This window comes from Phascolarctos cinereus, unplaced genomic scaffold, assembly GCF_003287225.1.
Source record: "Phascolarctos cinereus isolate Bilbo 61053 unplaced genomic scaffold, phaCin_HiC Scaffold_726;HRSCAF=1367, whole genome shotgun sequence".
In the NCBI taxonomy this organism is placed as follows: domain Eukaryota; kingdom Metazoa; phylum Chordata; class Mammalia; order Diprotodontia; family Phascolarctidae; genus Phascolarctos; species Phascolarctos cinereus.
Genome location: NW_027556098.1, coordinates 221,240,668 through 221,260,417, shown reverse-complemented (window position 1 = coordinate 221,260,417; position 19,750 = coordinate 221,240,668). Strand labels below are relative to the sequence as shown.

The 19,750-nt window shown below is 38.3% G+C and overlaps 1 protein-coding gene across 3 annotated transcripts in view; it reads right to left on the bottom strand.

Annotated features, from left to right (window-relative positions):
• Positions 1–19,750, bottom strand: part of STK39 (serine/threonine kinase 39) — a 314,192-nt gene that overhangs the window by 200,436 nt on the left and 94,006 nt on the right. For all 3 annotated transcript variants that reach the window (XM_020990905.2, XM_078146983.1, XM_078146982.1), the window contains exons 3-5: positions 9,860–9,968; positions 6,887–7,028; positions 4,923–4,978 (exon numbers count right to left, since the gene is read on the bottom strand). In XM_020990905.2, the coding sequence (XP_020846564.1) occupies positions 4,923–4,978; positions 6,887–7,028; positions 9,860–9,968 (307 nt within the window). The remainder of the gene's footprint in view (positions 1–4,922; positions 4,979–6,886; positions 7,029–9,859; positions 9,969–19,750) is intronic.

Genomic DNA, 19,750 nt, shown 5'->3' with positions numbered 1-19,750 from the left:
ATTACTGGTAAAAAGCTTTAGTCATGAAAGACTCAACACATAGGCTGAAATATACCAAGAGAAAAAAAAAATCTGGGTACACAACCTCCCCTCACTGAAAAAAACTATCCTACTAATTTAAACAAACAAACTCCTGTTCCATTTTATGCCTGAGATGTGAGGGTGCCAAGAGAATAAGTGTGGCTCTAAGTATATGATTAAAATCAAACAAATAGATGCTGGTGAAACCCTCCCAGGGTCCCGAGCTCCCTATGTTATGCCACACATTTTCAAAACAATGCTAAACCTAGCTTAAGCTGCCTTCTTTTCTCATTCCCCAACTATTACTAAAAACTAAGGAAGGGAAATCCATAAACAGAGTCTACAGCAATGGAAGGGAGTAATGATCTTCTTACACAGGTATTGGATGTGAAACCATTTTTTAATCAAAATTGGCTGACTGAAACCAAATGAAAATAATTGTGGTAAATCAAATAAAATCTAAAATTTTCCAGGAAAATCCATTATTTAAGGAAATACAAAAACTGAATCCATCTCTAATATGAAAAAAAAATTCCTATAGGACATAATTTGTCAGTTTTGTAATTATGGGCTTTCTTCTATATCTGAAGTTTGTCTAGAACAAGAATTCACCTTTGTTCACAAATAACTAAGATGTGCCTTTCCCTAGCACTATATGAGGAAGATATAATGTACTATGGGAGGAATACGACTAAAATGGCTTCTCCTCTTTCTGGAGAACAGGAGTAAGAGCTAGCTATTAATTTTATAGACACTGTCTAATCAAGTTATTTATCTGGAAGGCAAAGAAGGGGCCTTGTGCATCAAGCTTAAAAATTCTGCACTGATTAGAGCCAGGGCGCTCCTCAGCACAGTTTTGCATGTGATGATGACTCACACGAGTAGTGTCTCTCCTTCAAACACCTCCAATTCCCTCCCCCTCAGTTCCCCCCACAACCTCACCAGTGACTGTACAATACTTTATGCTTCAACAGCAGTGGAGGAGATGGAAGAGGGAAAAGGTGTGGCATAGGTTCCCTGGCCCAGATGGCAACCAATTTATGCACAGATGCAGAAGATCTAATTATGTGCCAGGTTATTTTTGTTTGCACAATTACAAATGCTATTAGTGTTTGAAAGCTATCCAGCTCCTTTGTTTTTAACCTAACTACAGAGCTCTGTCCTCCTGACCTCCCTACAGCAGAAGACACCTGAACATACTTCATCCCAACAATTAGGATCTATGTAATACACAGTTTTTCTACATACAAAGTCTATACTGTTTCCTATAAAATTAAATATACTAACTTCCTCCCCTACGATCTTTCATTTTGTCCATGGGGGTACTCTTGCGCTCTCGCTCTCGCTCGCGCTCGCTCTTTCTTCTCTCTCTCTCTCTCTCTCTCTCTCTCTCTCTCTCTCTCTCTCTCTCTCTCTCTCTCCCCCCTTCAAAAATATCTCCCCCATACAGTTTCTGCAGATAACTGTCTAATCTATATAATCAGTACTAATGGCTCTGATAAAGTCCTGTCATATACAGATCCACTGCCTAGTGATTACCTACTCCCGAGTGTTCTATAGGCATCTTAACTGCAATATACACAAAAGTATTATCAGTTATGTGGAATGATATGGAATTAATACCTATTGCTATATCTATTATTATCTATTATATTCTGTCTTAAGCCTACTCTTCCTTGAAACTTCTCTATTTCTTTTGAGGGCACCATCATCCTCCCAGTCACCCAAGTTCGCAACCTTGAAGACGGTCATTCTAGACTCTGCCCTCTTCCCCTCACCTCCCACAGCCAACCAGCAACCAATTCTTGCCATTTTAACCCCACAACATCAGTCCTTTCCTTCCCCTTCTCTTAATTCACAAAATACACACTACCTGAGTTCAACTCATCACCTCTCACTAGACTGGAATAGCTTCATAACTGGTTTCTCTACTTAGAATCTCTCCCCTCTGTAATTCATCCTCCTCAAAGCTTTCAAATAGCCTAAGACATGGGTGTGCCCTGCTCAAAAATCTCACACTGCCAAAAAAAGTGAAAAGCTACATTTAATAAAGCTTTCACAATCTAGCTCCCAACTACCCCTCCGCTTTATCTCAGAGTACCACCTTCCATGAACTCTACATTCACAGAATTGTAGATCTAGATCTAGAAGGAATCCAACTCCATATTTTTATGGCTGAAGAAAGTGGGTCCCAAAGAAGTTAAATGATTTCCTAATATCACTTAGTTCCAAAGCATCTGAAGTGAGATTGGAACCTAGGTTTCCTGACTCCAACTCCAGTACTCCATCTACTACACCAAGTTGCCTTTCCAAAATGGACTCCCAACCAAACCTAAAAACAGTAGCATTTGTTCAAATGTGATACTCCATCTCCCATGTCTGAGCAACAGTAGCACAAGCCATTTCCCATGCCTAGAATGTTCCCCTCACCACGTCTTTACCTCCCCAGCACCTCATGTGCCTTCAGAGTTCAACTCAGGTACACAGGTGCTTTCCATGAAGCTGCCTTTTCTTTTCCCCACCCACCCAGCTGCTAGAGGTCTCTCTCTCTCTCTCAATTTCCCTAGCAGTAAGGTTAGTTATATGTATGTTGTGTCCCTCCAGAAGCATATAGCAAGATCCTGGAGGGCAGACAGAAACTGTTTCACTTTTGTCTTTGTAACCACATCACCTAGTACAGTTCCTGGCATATAAGCAGTGCTTAATAAATGCATGCTGAATTGAATTTTACAAGTGATTCTCACCTTCGGACACTAGAGAAGGGCCAAAAAAAAATCTTTCGGTTTATCAAATGTGCTCATATTTACTACAAGATATATGCCATATGTCCACACAACAGTAGACAATCTTCCCCCACCTTCCACCCTCACACCCCCCCTCCCACCAACCACCCTCTTGGTATGTGGCACACATCCACAGCCTAACAAAACACCAGTATTGTGGAAGAAAAAGATTCAAGGATAGTTAACCTCAGGGAATCCAAACTGGAAAAGGACAATCTGTCCAAAACACATAGCAGACATAGCCAAGAACACCAAATCATTAATATAAGACTAACAGGATTAAATTACTGCCAGATAGTGAAGAGAAGACATTAAAAGGACAACAACTGATAGGCCACTTTACTGCAAAGACATAATGCAGTTACTCTGACCCTCTTATCAGGATGTGATAATTTCTTTATAAAAATAGGAACATCTGTTAAAGCAAGATGAATGACAGCAAGTTAACTCTTCTGGTTTCCCAACTAGCATCTGCTACCTTCTTATTAGCTTACCAATGCTCTCAGAACCTACCGAACATATGGAATCATGCAAACTCAGGACAGTGTTAAGGCGACAGAAGGAAGGAACACTGGGGCCAAGAGGTTTTAAAATGCGTCCAAAAGTTTATCCTCAGCTTTCAGGTATTCAATGGAAGCATTCTTGAACTGTCCCTAGCTTCTGTGGTCAGAGCTAATAAGTACCTGGGGTGGAGGATTAAGTGAATGAGGAGCTTAGCTAGACAGCCTCAGGAACAGCAAATAAACCATGAAACAAACTGTTAGGATAAAGCCTATCATTCAGAATGGAAATAGCTGCAAAGTTTACTTGTGTTTTTTCCTACTGTTGCTGGCTTCCTAAGAAGCAGATGCTCAGCTCCCCAAAGTTTCCAATTTCCCTTCCTGCCTATTCAAAAAAATTCCTTCCTTTAAGGATAAAGTCACTACTTTTCTGCAGTCATGCAGTTGTCTATCAAAACCTTCTTCCTAAAGTCCTATCAGATGTTAACAAAGTGTAGTGGAAAGAACATGGTATGCAGACTCACAAACCTGGAGTTTTAATCCTGGCTGTGCGACTTATTATGCGTGACCTGGAGCAAGTCAATTACCTTTCCAGATCTCAGTTTCCTCATATGACCCTTCCAGCTCTAGGTCTATGATTCTATGCCCTCACTCTTGTACACAGTCACAGCTTTACTGGATCCTCTCTAAAAGATTTACTTTACCAAAAAAATTATTTGGCCATTGGAGAAAGCAAGCAAGCAATGGTCAACAGAAAACCTCACAGACTAGTGTGGATTTCTGACAGCGATACCATATCTACCCATAGATCTCAAGATCAGGCAAATCATAGACAGAAAAGTAAATTAAAGGCCAGCAACTCTGATCTGATTTAGCATGGTAGACAGGGATTTGGGAGAGTTAAAGAGGTCTCCGCTGCATTTTTCATTTGTAAAATGGAGCAACTATGTCTTCACCTCAAATAAGACCAAATGAGCTCAGTCAATATTCTCAGCATTATTTGGGGATAAAATGAGAGAGCTGAATGAATTCCCATTGCAATACACTTTCCTGAATGGTCATTACCTGAGAGCTAATAAAGGTTTATCTACATATTACAAGTAGTTCTGAGAAAGGCATCAGAATAAGGAGAGGCATTACAGATAGGAGGGGATGGCTCCTTGACAATGCCTTCCAAAAAGGGTTTTCATTTTGTCACCAAGTTTTCAAACTTTCAGCATCATCAAGAGTAGGAATGATTTTGTTGCGCAAATCTCTTCTTCCCACAAATGATCAATGTTCATTATTCAATCAAAAGATTAGCAAGCCTAACAAAACTGAATAAAAAACTAGAAGGACAACATGATTTGTCTTAAGTAAAATGCTATTAGCCAAAACAATACTGTTTGTCAAACGATCCAAGATGAATTAAGACAGAAGTTAAAAACTGTATGTGCCACAAGCTCCAGTATTGCAAAGAAACTATAAATAGTATAATCAGGCCTTGTTGAACACTATCTGGAGAAAACAGAGTATATGCATTTATTCATTTCTCAGTAACAAAGATAAACTCTCAGAAACTGTAGAACAGAACACACCTGTGTAAACAAATAATGAATTTTAGATTTATAATCTTTACCTGCTATTTGTACTGAACCGTCTTCTCCCAAAAGAATATTACCAGCCTTCAAATCCCTATCAGAAATAAATCAGAAGTTAATTCTACAAAGCACACATATTATGTTATATACATTTCTTCAGGTAGGTTTTTTTAAAAAGGCAAATATTACTCATTTGAATTGCACTTCACAAATATTATTTTATAAATGAGGAAATGTGACCAACACTGGGATAACCTGGATGTTTCAGCCACTAACTAGATTTCATTTCAATCACAAACAAACAAAGCCTTGATCTTGCATGGTGGTAACAGAGTCAGATCTGAAACTCACAATGTTTTCATCTTATGAAGCACTTCAATATGTTTTCTGGGTGGGGTGTTTTGGGGATTTTTTTCTTAATTTCATCAGTGTAGAGACCTCCTGGCATACACTGATAGGGTATCCAAACTTGGTCTTATTTTAAATTTTTTCTATTTTTTTGGCTAGGCAATGGGGTTAAGTGACTTGCCCAGGGTCACACAGCTAGTAAGTGTTATGTGTCTGAGGCTGGATTTGAACTCAGGTCCTCCTGAATCCAGGGCCAATGCTCTATCCACTGTGCTACCTAGCTGCCCCCATCCAAACTTAGTCTTAAAGAACCGTTTGGACCACTAGGAAGTTAAGAGATCTGCCTAGCCAGCCACACAGCTCTGTCAAAAGGAGGGCTTGAACCTAGGACCTCCTTGACTTCAAGGCTGGCCCTCAAGCCACTATACCATGATCTCTCTCATTAACATGCTACCTATTTAAAACTACATTCTGCCACTGAGAATCATTCCAAAATACTCTTTAAAATAACCCCATATACATCAGTTTCTGCTCTATGAGCAAACTGATTATGGGGCATATGTCTTTTCATTATCAATACCAAGTAGGAAGAATAATTTATTCATTTTAACATTTCTAGTCCTTATTGTGTTTGATTAGATGAATAGTCCTAGTAACATGGTAGTACTGCTCTCTCATAAAGAAAATGTATAGTTAAAATTGTTTTTGCATGCAATTGGGAAAACATTTTTAAATTTTAATCAAAGAAAATATACAAGTTGGATGGTAAAATATAAAAAGTGGGTTGGAGAAAATAGCAGTAGATGCTACAAAGTATAAATTCATTTATTGTTCTGGGAGGGAAAAAACCCTTCTAATCATATCTTGGAACAGACATAGTGGCCCACTAGATTAAACTTTACCAACAAACAGAAAGGCATTTGAATCAGGAGAATCCCTAGGGTCTTCCAGGCTGCAGTACTCTTTCAAGAACTACTGTATTATATTCAAAAAGAGGGAGATCTACCAAATATGTCCTTTCCTTTTCCCTCTCAAAAGGATACCCCTTACTCCCATCAACCCATTACAATGTTTGCAGCAGTTATCCCAGTCCTAAAAATAAAAAGAATGTAAAAAAAACAAACAAACAAACCCAGAGGATATGACCCAAGCAGTACACTGCAGATTTTTTTATGAGACAATCAATATTTTTATAGTCTGCAAATTAATTTTTCAACAAAAACTTGATTGTTTATCTAATCAAAGCCCTGGACAAATAAACAAAGCCAATAAAAGTAGCAATGAAATGAAGAAGTCTAAATTTAAACAGCTTAACACATTCCTTTCTCTCACACACACACACAAAAATATCACATATATGTGTGTATATATCTCAGATGTGCACTACCTTGAAATTAATTCTCAAAGCAATGTTCTCTAAAATAAACCAGCCCCTCAAAATTATAAAATATATAACCTAACTTTGTAGGCCAATATATTTCATCCAAATGACTCTCTAGCTTTTTCCTTAAATATTTAAATTGCCAATCAATGGTACCTTATGTTATCTACACACAATGAAACTAGAAATGTCACTAAACTTACCATGGTATGATTTACTCTGATAATCTTTAAATAAGTATCTAAATAAGAAAATCTCTACAGATATTCATACCTGTGAATTTGACCATTTCTATGGAGATAATCTAAGCCTTCCAAAACTTCTTTAAGAATTGTAGCTATTATTGATTCTTCCAGGACTCCATTCTTGTGCTCTCCTCGATTGACAATATATTTTATGATATCCAGCATTGAACCTAAATTGATAAGTATAACTTTTAAAAACAATTACCTTAGTTGCCTTTTGAGCAGTGCTGTACTAACTAGAGAAAAAAAGCTATTTATCCAAACTTAAAATATTCTCAAATGAAGACATGTGTGTGTTAACAGAGACTGAAATAAGCAAAATTGGGACAATATACATAATGACAATAATGTAAATTAAAACAATCCTAAAAAGTCATATTAAATGTAATGACAAATCTTGATTCCAGAAGGCATCTGAAGAAACACCCTTCCCTCCTCTTAGCAGAGAAATGGCAGACTACAGGTGTGGAATCTTGTATCCACTGTCAGACAGGGACATTCCATTGGTTGGCTTTGTTCAACAGTTAACTGTTTTTCTTTGTTGTAAGGGAGAGTTCTACAGAAGCAGAGGATTAGAAGAAAGGGACTGATGTGGGGGACAAAAAACACACATAAAACCCCTGATAATTTTTTTAAATTTTAATTAAAAAAATTAAGCAGTGGGCTTAATTTCCAAATTTGCACCAGCAGTACATTCCTCATTGTGGCTTCAAACACACACACATTTCAAAAGAATTTTAAATTTAAACAAGGAAAATGTGAATTAATAAGGCCTTCCTATTGGCTCTTTGGATTATTTTGCTTGATCCCAGATGACAGTACTAGAGGCAATGCATGGAAGTTTCAGAAAAGTAGATTTTGACTCAATATAAGGGAAAAAATTCTAACAAGCAGAGCTGCCCAATGTTTGCCTCAGCAAAGTAGTAGGTTTCCCATGGCAGAAATGCTGGGAAGTCTTTCCTGACATCCAACCTTCAGCTTTCAGAGACACAGTAGTATTAGGCCCTTTCTCCATTCCTCAATGATAGAAAGGCTTCAGGACTCAAATAGGAGATAAAAAGTGAGGGAAAATACTCAAAGATAAAGCTAGGGGAGAACTGAAGAAGGAAAGGCCACAGCTCCTCCTCAACAGCAAAATTATGGGAGCCAGAACCGATGGGTAAAAAAAAAAGGTAGCCCACTACTTCAGGACCCTGGCAAACTAAGGGCTACTTTCTTTGTGGGTCATCAACACACGGCTTTGAATATACCTGAGGGAAAAAATGGGTTAACATACCAATCTTTATAATGAAAAACTATTCAATACAATGTTAAAGTAAACAGAGCAGTATCCCTTGGCAATGTACAACTCAGGTTTCAACACACATTAATTAATATTCAGTACCTCCAGGTCATTTATAATAGCTGTAATTACCTGGAGGTTGAGCATTTCTGAGGAGTTAACAAATGGCTTCTTTAAGGCCCTAAAATTGGCTTCTGGCCTACAGTGATTAACTGTGAGGATGCTGTCTCCCCATCAGACATTACTGCATTAAGCCAACCTCCTCCTTTCAATCAAGAGGCTATCAAAAGCAAATCAACAAGTTTTTCCCCTCAGAGAGAAATGTTCTTTTAAACTATACCTTCTGATAATTTAGGGAGGAAAAGGCCAAATTCCAAAGGAATTGTGTATATGGCAATGCTATACCATCAAGCTTGCAAAATAATTTCCTGCTTTGCTGAAACAGAACAATGAGTAAGCTTCCACATCAGTCTGCACTCACAAGATTACCTGTGGAAACCTGCTTAACTTTCCTCTTACCCAAAGTCCACTATAGGAAGGTCTCCTTTTTAAGAGGGCAAGGAAATTTTCTGTCAGGTCAAAGAGCAACAAGAAAAGGAATGGAAGTGGTTTAATGAACCTTTAGACATTTTTATTCAATAAAGTTTGCTTTATGGGATTAAAAATAAAAAGGCAAACTGAAAAGTAAAGTCAAGAGATAAAACCTGAGACTTGGACAGGGTATTTGATCCTGTTCAGAGTCACAGGCTCTTGGAAATCCTCTAGATTGTCTTGCAAGGTAGTTCATTCAACCAGAGGCAAGCTAATCTTGCATCCAAAGATGTACTGACAGAGCTTCTTCTCTCTCCTCTATTTTTCTCCTTTTTAAAAAAAAAAAGAAATTAGCAAGCCAAGCAGGCACTCAAGGAAACAATGACTAATAGGATTGGCTGGAACCCAGAACAAAGCTGAGCTAGGCTCGACTAGATTCACCACAAGTCTGCCAAAGTAGATCCAAGGAAGTTACAGCTCCTTGGTTTATTTCATTTCTGGGCCTCTTTGGTTCCAAGACTGACTTTGCCTTCTTTTAAATTTGGACAGCTCCCTCCTTCCTCTGAGGGGGCCTGGGCTCGGTCCTAGCAATTACATAAACCCTGCTGCCGCCCGCTTGGCTTTGCCTAAGCAATCCTAAAATGTTCTCTCTTCCTGGGGATGGGAGCTTAGCATCTGAATCAGAGGGTGGTTTATGGAAAAGATACTGATGTGAGGGAGACATCCAAGAAAGACTGCCCTCCAAGCTGGAGAACCAAAGTCCTTGTCATTTCCCAATATCACAACACTTCATTCAAGCTCTGAGGGTCACAGCCATCCAACTTAAGTTCTTTATGTAGCTACTGTTTCATTCAGCGAAGATATTTCTAGAAACAGATCATAATCCCTGTACCCCTCAGAAGAGAATTTCTTGAATTGCTATGGTCTGGAAAAAAATAATAACCTAGTGGGCAACTTTCTGATGGTGAACCTCTCAAGAACCCACTGCCAGGCCTTCGCTTACAGCCTTTTCAACTTGGTAGGATGTTCTAAACCTAGCAGTCAATTATTGCCATGGTCTTTAAGAACCCAGAGTTGCTGCTGTGCCACAGTATGGCACAGTAGCCAGTTTAGAGGAATGACAACATGCCACACATTGGAAAAATCTTAACGGTATGTCCCAGAGTTCCCCAAATACAAACAACTTACCTCCACTTAATAATTTCATAACCAGCCAAAGCTCATCTTTTACAACAAAAGAGGTGTAATAGGTCACTACGTTGGGATGGCTGCACTGGCTCATGGCTTGGATTTCTTTCTATAAAGAAAGCAAAACATGACACAGTACCGTGGGGGGGGGAAGCAATCTTTCTGTTTGTTTGCTAGTGTGATTATATGTGCCTGAAGCATCAGTTAGACTGAGACATTGCAATGATTTTCTAAGACGCAGAACCAAATTTTTACTCTGGACAAGAAATAGGAGGCCTAAGTTCTAATTGAAGCTCCACCAATAATAAACACTAACACTTAGCACTTTAAAGTTTCAAAAGCATTTAACGTATATTAACTCCTTTAAACCTCAGAACAAGCCTGTAAAGTACTTAGGACAGGTGTTGTTATGCCCATTTTTAAAGATGAGGATAACTGATTTGTCCTTGTTCATATGGCCGTTAAACATCAAGAGTAGGATCTGAACCCAGGTCTCTCAGAGTATGCCTTCTTCTTAACTATCACTTGCATGCCTTAGTTTCTCTTATCCAAAGGTGGATATACACTGATATACACATACACATGTAAAAGTTAATGATACTACTAATAATAATAGCAGCTAACATTTACATAGGGCAGCTGGGGAAACAGTGGATAAGAGTGCTAGGCCTGGAGTCAGGAAGATCCATCTTTCTGACTTCAAATCTGGCCTCAGACACTTACTAGCCAGGTGACCCTGGGCAAGTCACTTACCCCTATTTGCCTCAGTTTCCTCATCTGTAAAATGAGCTGAAGAAGGAAATGGCAAACCACTCCAGTATCTTTGCCAAGAAAAACCCAAAAGAGGTCATGAAGCGTGGGACACGACTGAAAATAACTAAACATTTATATAGTACTATGTTTCAGGCACTGTGCTAGGTCCTTTACAAATATGATTTCATTTTATCCTCATAACCCTGGGCAGAAGGTGCTGTTATTTTCCCCATTTTAAAGATGAGGAAACTGAGGCAAAGTGACTTACCCAGCCTCACAAAGCATCTGAGGCCAGATCTAAACTCAGGCCTCCCTGACTCCCGACTGGTGCTCCATCCATTGTTTTATCTTTCTGTCGTCTGTCTCTCTCACACACACACACACACACATGCACACGCACACACACACGCACATGCATGTATGTATGTGTGTGTGTGTGTATAAAACAACATGTTTATGACATTGTCCTTGAAATACTAAGACTTCCTAAATTATTAAACAAAGATAATGCTACCCTGTCTGCATTTGTTAAAGGTTGGAAGGAAATAAGTATACATTTTACGAAGATTATTTAACAAAGCCAACGGAGATACAGCTTTAAAACTTCTCTATAACTGAGAAGTTAGTGGTTTGCCCATTATCACATAACTAGGATGTGTTTGAGGCAAGACTCAAATTCAGGTCTTCCTAAATCCAAGCCCAGTGCCCTATCCACTCTGCAATAATTTCAGTCTGCCCATTCCCCTCTGAGGACAAGGACATACTCACTCTTGCAATTGTATCACTAGTGTTTAGAAGTGTCATACATAAGGCATTTAATTTATTGATTGACTGACGGGTTGTTTAACTCAAGGTTAATCAGAAATGTTTGTTTAAATGTGTACTGAATGTTAATAGACCTGCATAGCCTAGGTTCTTCAGATTTTTCTCTTTGTAATTAATACTAACACTAAATTTCTTTAGCACGTGCTTCAAAGATTACTGCAGTATGACTGTCAACTATACCTATAAAAGATAAATATAAGGAAGAAAGAATTGCTTTTAAATAATTATGAGCTCCTACTATAATGGGGAAATGTAGTACTGCTTTTTATTTCTATTTATTATGTAACATATTCCTGTCTCTTTCACCTTCTCTCTTCCCTTCCACAAAACTAAATAATTTCAGCTATTCTAAATCTGACACTTTTCAATTCAATCAACTTCTGTCCTTTAAACAAGATCTGAAATCTGAGGTCCAGTTTCCGTCTGTTTCTAGTGTTAGGTTTGGAGATGAGAAGGCAATTTTGTAAGGAGAAATGGAAGCCTGCCCAGGACATTCCTTTTTTAACTCACTCTGACATCTGTTAATTGTTGAGGATGGCCCATTTAAAGTTTTGCAGCATGAAATGGAGTCCAGTTCAAACAGGCATCCCCTGCTGTTCACAGAAACATGAGCAATGTTTTCTTGAACATACAGAGTTCACATTTCTAATCATTCTATGCTAAATGCAAATGAATACAGGCAACAGTCACCCTCATTCTAGTTATAAACAACTAAACTTTTAAATCATTAAACACAATGGCACATAAACAGTTCTACTGCCCATCTGCTCTTCAGAAAGGAAAGTCTTCCATATGAAAGCAGGGTTGGGCCAGACTCAGGAAAACACTTGTTCCAACCCTTCTCTTTCAGACAGCCAGTATCATTTCCTAGTGGAAGTATCTGGTTCTCTGACATTGGAGACAGTGAAGAATGGTGGGTGTCCATGTGCACAAACGAGTGCGTGTTTTAGGGAAGGAGCCTTAAGGGAACAGAGCAGGCTTTTTTAGGCATTCCACAACCTACAAATTATCACATTTCTTTCCAGGAGAACTTTTGGTGTTTGGGGATCTGGCTGAATATTTGAGCGTTCTGAAGTTTTAGGGGGAAGTGCCAGTTCACCTCTACCAAGGGGAAGAAAGAAAAACTAAAGATGAAGGATCATTTTGGGGCAGTCCAGCTTCCTCTTCCCTCTCAATCAAGCTGATAAACACCATCTAGCCCATAAGTTCTTAACTTGGCATTCCAAGACCTCCAATGGGTCCACGAATAATTTTCAAGAGATACATGAACTTAGATGGGAAAAAAAAATTACACCTTTATTTTCACTAACCTTTGGTCTGCTATGTATTTCATTTCATACATTTAAAAACATTATCCTGCCAAATGGGTCCATAGCACAAAAAGAGGTTAAGAATCCTTGAACTCTAACCCTTCTCCCCACACTAGCCACTTAACTATTAATTTTAAGTGGGGGGAGGAGCAGTAACACATCTAGGTGGTGCAGTAGACAGAGCACTGGTCCTGGAGTCAAGAGGCCCTGAGTTCAAATCCATCCTCAGACACTTATTAGCTGTGTGACCCTGGACAAGTCATTTAATCATAATTGATGCCAAAAAAAAAAAGAATTAATGGAACTGGAAGGCAGTATAGCACAGTAGGAAAAATACTTGCTCTGAAGTCAGAGGGCTCTTATCTTGCTTCTAACACTACCAGTGTGACTATACATCAGTCATGTCACTCCCTAGGCATGCTTCAGTTTGCTCATGTAGATAATGAACTGGCTGGCCTAAATAATCCCTGAGGTCTTTTCCCAGATCTAGATATAAAAGCCCATGTCACTATGGGATAAGCCTCATATTCTTCATTTATACATTGAGGGGGCTGAACTAGCTGGCCTTGGAGGTCCTTTCAGATCTAAATCTATGATCTAATGACTGCTATCCAGAGCTATGAATAATAACAACAACCACAATAATAATAACAGTTTACCTTTATATAGACATTTTCTTAACAACAAGCCTGTCAGAGTAGATAATGCAATTATTATCCCCATTTTACAGATGAGGAAATTGAGGCTGAGAGGTTAAACAACTTGTCTACAATAACACAATTAAGAAGAGGCTATGCTAGAATTCCATGTCTCTACCCAGTATTTTTTTTTGGGGGGGGGGTTGTGGCAATCAGAGTTAAGTGACTTGCCCAGGGTTACACAGTTAGTGTAAGTGTCAAGTGTCTGAGGCCACATTTGAACTCAGGTCCTCCTGACTCCAAGGCCAGAGCTCTATCTACTGCACCACCTAGCTGCCCCTTGGTACTTTTCTTTACTACATAATACTGATCACTGAAGGAAATGTTCTGGTCTATGCTATAGCTGAATCTCTAAAAACCAAACACCAAAAAAATTTTTACTCCAATGTCTCATCACGTATAAACAAAATCTGGAGCTCTCAAAGGCTTTGCAAGCAGAATACAAGTTGTGATAGTTCTTCCATGATGGAATGGCTTTCAAGTAAGGCCATGGCAACAGACTGAGTCTGCTTTCCCAAGACCTGCCTAGCTAGCTACGTACGGAGAGGCCCATCCCTAGTCAAGTGGCCATTTGGTGATGAATTGGTGATAACAATCTATGAAACAAAGAAAAAAGCAAGATGGCCCTTCATCTTGTGGGTGCCCTCTAATCTCTGTAGTAACAATGACAACGTGGTGGGAAAGAGGCTGGGAGCACCAAGAAGAAAAGTTTTTAGACTGTCTGTAAATTTTAACTTAGATGTTGGTAAAAGTAGGCCCATTGCTGAAGGACCAACAAGTGGAACTGCAGAAACAGAATCCTATCACTCTTGTAGTTCTTGCTATAAATAAAAGCAGAAAGAAACTGCAGATGAACAGAAAGATGGTTCACAGCTTCTTGGAGAGGCAAATAAAGAGGCCGGCTGAGCTGGTTTTATGATAGGTCCCAAGGCAACAAAAAATGTTATAGCAGGAGACATTCTCACATTGCAGTGCTTGGGATAAGGGCTTGCAAAAAGACCACCACAAAATAGCTGTAAATTATGTTGCCAAAGATAAAGAGGTAAGAAAAATCAAGCCAATGTGCACTTTGATACTTGGTGACATCAGTGTAAAGGTAGGAAGAGGAGAGGACAAGGAAAAGTCGTGTTGGAAAATATGGTACAGGAACAAGGAATGAGAAAGCCTAAAGATTTGTATGTACTACACAAAAGCCTCATAATTATGCAACATGAATGCTTTCTTCAAGAGAAGAATCAAAAAGTACTGGATATGGCAAGCATCAAATGACATCACAAAAAAATCTGATTATAACACAGGAAATGAATCATTCATTACTGATTGGGAGTCATTCCTGAAGCAGCTAGTTTATGTACAATTAGACCACCCACTTGTTAGTGCAAAGTCAGAAGAAAGAATAAATGGGGTGTGCACTGAAAACAACTCTTATCCTGATCTATTTCTATGTTATTAATGACGAAAATGGGAGACAGAAGAAAAGGCAAGCATTGACTGCAATAATTTTTACATGGCAGTTTAACCAAACTAAGTCAACTGCTATAAGATGACCCAAAGAACTTAAAAAAAATTGGTCAACAAGCATTAACGTATTATACTTGATAAGTGGAGAGATATGGCAGCCAAGAGCAATATCAATTTAAAATATAAACTTATTTGTAAAAGAGAAAAGTAGATAATAAATTATCAATCAACAAGTATTTGTTAAGTGCCTACTATTTCCCAGGCATTGTGCTAAGAAGTGCCAATACAAAGACAAAAGATGAAACCATAATCATTCTCAAAGAGCAGTATCACCTCATAAAACAGTAAGAAGCAATGGAGGAGAAAAACAAGAAGCTCATTTTAACAAGGTTCTACCTAAGACGTGAAATGAATGAAAGAATGAATGAAAACAGGGCAATAAACAAAGGAAAAAATAGAAAAGATCAAGGACAGTGGAATCCCGACAACTGAACATCTTAGTCCAAGAAAATAAAAAGGTAGAAATAGCACTAAAGAAATCAAAGGTGACCCAGCTGAATTAGACCAAATGTGCAGAGGAAAAAACCATGCTAAAGGCAACACAATTGTGAGGGCATTGAGGGATCATCTCACAAACTATGTCAAAGAGGTCAATATACCAAAAAGTTGGAAAAATCTTAAACCTCATTAAATACGCCAAGAAAGGCAGCCAAGAGAACAGCAGTTACTACTGATCAATACATCTACTTTTCTATCTATATAAAAATTTTATAAGAATAAGCTGCTCACAAACTAAACTATTGTGAAGGTACTAGTTAAGAATAGACAAGCTTTCATTCCACAGTAGATCAAAGCTTACCATCACACAACTTGACTGAAAAATGTACTACAAGATACTACCAAAGTATCGAGTCTGATCATGTCATTTCTCTACTCAATAAATTCCAACACCTCTAGGACCAAACATAAAGTTCTGTTTGGCATTTAAAGGCCTTTATAATCTGCCCTAACTCCCCTCTTTCCAGTGTTCTTATACATTATGCCCCATCACATACTCTGAGTTCCAGCCACACAGGACTCCTTGCTATTCCTCGAAGAAAATACTCCATCTCCCATCTCCCATTTTCACTGGCCGTTCCCCAACCCTGGAATGGTCTCTCACTTATCATTTCTGACTTCCTGGCTTCCCAGGCTCCAAGTCCCAGCTAAAATTCCACCTTCTATAGGAATCCTCCAATCCCCCTTAATTCTAGTCTCTTCCCTCTGTTAATCATCTCCAACTTATCCAGTATACATTTTGCTTATATATATATAGCTGTTTGTATGCTGTCTCTCCCATTAGATTATAAGCTCCTCGAGGGCATGTATTGTCTTTTGCCTTTATTTGTATTTCCACCTAGTTAGCACAGTGCCTGGCACATTAGGAGGTACTCAAATGTTTATTGATTTTTTTTTATTGATTATAAGAAGGCATTAGATTCATTTGAGCAAAAAGGCTTTCTTCCAACATCTTCCTATCCATATATCAAATTAAAACAGAACAATAGAGATAATCTTATCCAATGACCCTCTAATCATTATTATCAGGTAAAATAGGTATGCTAGAAAGAGATATTCAAGACTGATAAGGGACATTGAGCACAGAGTCTAAGGGATTCCATATACATATTAAGACCCTTCCAATGATGAAATCATGCTGGCTACATCAAGCTCCAAAACAACAGCAAACTTCCTGGATGAGATGTCTACTCAAAAGAATTTGGCTTTCATCATTCATATAGGAAAAAACATGTACATAAAGAATGTTTATTGTTTAGATTATAACACGTAGTTTTGGTGGACAGCCAAAAGAGGTGGTCCACCAGTAGATACATCTTATACAGACACTACAAATACACAAAGTGGGCCCAGACTAAAAGCAGGAAGACAGTGGATTAGATTGCTTCTGAGAAGGTGCAGAACTCCATTAACAATCCCAAACTTCTCTCGGGAAACTAAAGTCCATCTTTGAAATACTTCATTCTTTTTTAAATTCTACTATTATTTTTGTATTTCTGCAAGTCATGGAATACCATAGTCACCTAAGATTTATCCTATCAGTGTCAGAAAAAAGCTGGTCCCCATAATGCTGTGTGAACCTTCTGTGGCAAACTGATGGAAGGAAAGGATGACCACAACTATGAGATTGCGGAGCCATGTAAGTCTTAGAACAGGGGTGGGGCATGGGGGAGAATCAGCTATTCTCTAAAACTGACACCTATTTTGACTGTTACAAACCCTAATCCTGACATTTTCTAAATTCCACATCTTGGGCAAGTCACAATGTCTCCGAGCCTCAATTTGCATAAGAGGGATAATCCTTGTACTGTCCTTGATATGACTCAAAAGGCTAAGAAAAGAGGCCCACGAGATTCTAGTACAGATAAAAGGAGGTAATAGAAGTAAAAAAGTTTTTTTAACTCTAAGGAACTGCAGCAATGTGAACCAATACCATTATCCCTCAAATACTGGAGGCTGTTGTCAGATTTATAATTCCATGTTAATATACATGATGTCCAAAAACTCTTAGTACACTTTAAAATTATACTTTTAAAGCTAGATTGTTGGGAAGCTAGATTGTTGGGACTTAAATCTAAAAATCTTAGTCACATTTTGGATGAGAAACTCTATCAATATCTCTTTAATTACCAATTTTAAAAATATGTTACAACCCTCTCCCACTCCCCCCCCCCCCAAACTACCACCACCAAAGGACTTTCTTCTGGTACACTGCATAAAAGTTCAGGGAGGAATTCTGTTCTTCTGAAGGATAGAATTAAGGCAACCTGGACAATTTAAATGCTCTTTATTGATTCTAAAAGCAATACCCTTCCTCCTCATGCTCTGACCAGATTAAGATAATGATCACACTAAAACAAAGAAGTCTTTGATGACATCATTTAAAAGAAGTATCTCTTGGATTCATCTTTGACCAGGTAGAAAGGCACATCCTTAGAGCATGTGTTCTTTAACTATTTTGTGTCCTAGAACCTTTTGGTATCTGGTGAAACCTATGGACCCCTTCAAAGAAGATTGTTTTTAAATGAATAAAATAAAATGCACAGGACTAAAAAGGAAACCATATTGAAATAATCAAAAAGAATTTTGTTAAGAACTCTTGCCTTACAGGGAGTGCTCAAAGAAAAGGATTCGGGTTTTAGGACAAGTATTCTTCAGTCTGCACTAATATTTTAAATTTAAATAAGACTATCAACTAAAACTGAACCATTGCTCAATCTTGACTATGGAATTTTGTGTATTGTTTCAGAATACTATAAATTGTTCATTCCAATGTGGCTTGTGAAAGGGAAAGTTTTCAAAGAAATGGACTAACTGCCCATCTTTGGACACTTCTGAAGCAGAAAGATTTCAAATAAGTTTAGTTTAAATTAATAAAAACTGTTCCTAGAAAACTTGCGCTTAAAATGCAGAGTAAAGAATTTTCTTCCACATATGCCAGAGAGGCAGCAGACTGGGTTGAAATTCAACTTCAGACACAGGCTGGCTCTATGGCCCTGCACCAGTCATGGAATCCCTTAGAGCTCTAGGCCAGTGACATCAAACTCAAATAGAAACAGGGCCTGCAGGCCACATATTGACTTAGAAAACCACATATTAACGTTATCTAAGTTCTACTGTATTTTTATTTATTTTGTTAAATATTTCCCAATTATAGTCCAATCTGGTTTGGGCAGGACTCAGGAGTTTTGCAGGGCTTGCCTGTTTGACACTTCTTGACAACTCCCTAAGATTTCAAGTTGCAGAGAAGATCCAAGCTTGCATTGACAGAGGTAGTTTACTGCTCTAGAAGTTCCCTATGCTAATGAAATCACAGATCTAGGCCCTAAACGAACTACGGGACCCAATTTGAAGTTTTCTTAGCAAAGATGCTGCTGGACTGGTTAGCCATTTCCTTCTCCAACTCATTTTATAGATGAGGAACTGAGGCAAACAGGGTTAAGTGGCTTGCCCAGCGTTACATAGCTATTAAGAACCTGAGGCCAGATTTGAACATTTAATAAACAGTGGTTTCCTTCCTTCCTCTCTTCCTTCTTTCCTTCTATTTGGAAGAATTTTTAAAATTATTTTCTAAAGCAAACAAAAAAACCCTGAACAATATGAATGTCATCACACAAAGAAAAACACTAGGCTTTCTTTTTTCTTCAGTAACAAAAGTTCCTTTGATAACAAAAGTGTTCAGAAGACAACTAAGTAAGGCCTTCACAAGTGGAACATAGTGAAAACACTATGGAGAATGTCAAAGATATCCCCAAAGCACCACAAATTGACAAAGAAGAGCTATTAAGGTCACCTATAATCTAATTAAAAGACTCAGGACTAACTACAGGAATTCTAAGCTAAATTGTGGGGACCCTGTCATTTTATAAATTTGTGGCTGGCACTATTATCTGAATTTTAAAAAGCTTTCATATCGAAAGTCACATATGAACATTAATAAAACTCCAAATCAGTGCCACAAAGATTTAAATACAGGGAAACCATCCATCCCCTACTCCCATGTCCCCTTCCCACGAACACACACAGCTTCTATCACCAATCTCAGAATACTGATTCTGGACTACAAATATTTAGTACTCACTATGTTATGGTCTCTTCACAAGGGAGCAGACCAGTGAGAAAGAGAGGGAAAACATACGCAGCTGCTATGATGGTTTCTAGTCAACCTCACTAAGATGAGTGTATGTGAGCAGCTGTGAGGGTAGACTATAATGGATTTTAAAACAAGGAGGAAAAAAAACCCAGTCAACAAAGTTACCAAACCCTGTAGTGAAACCACTAACTCT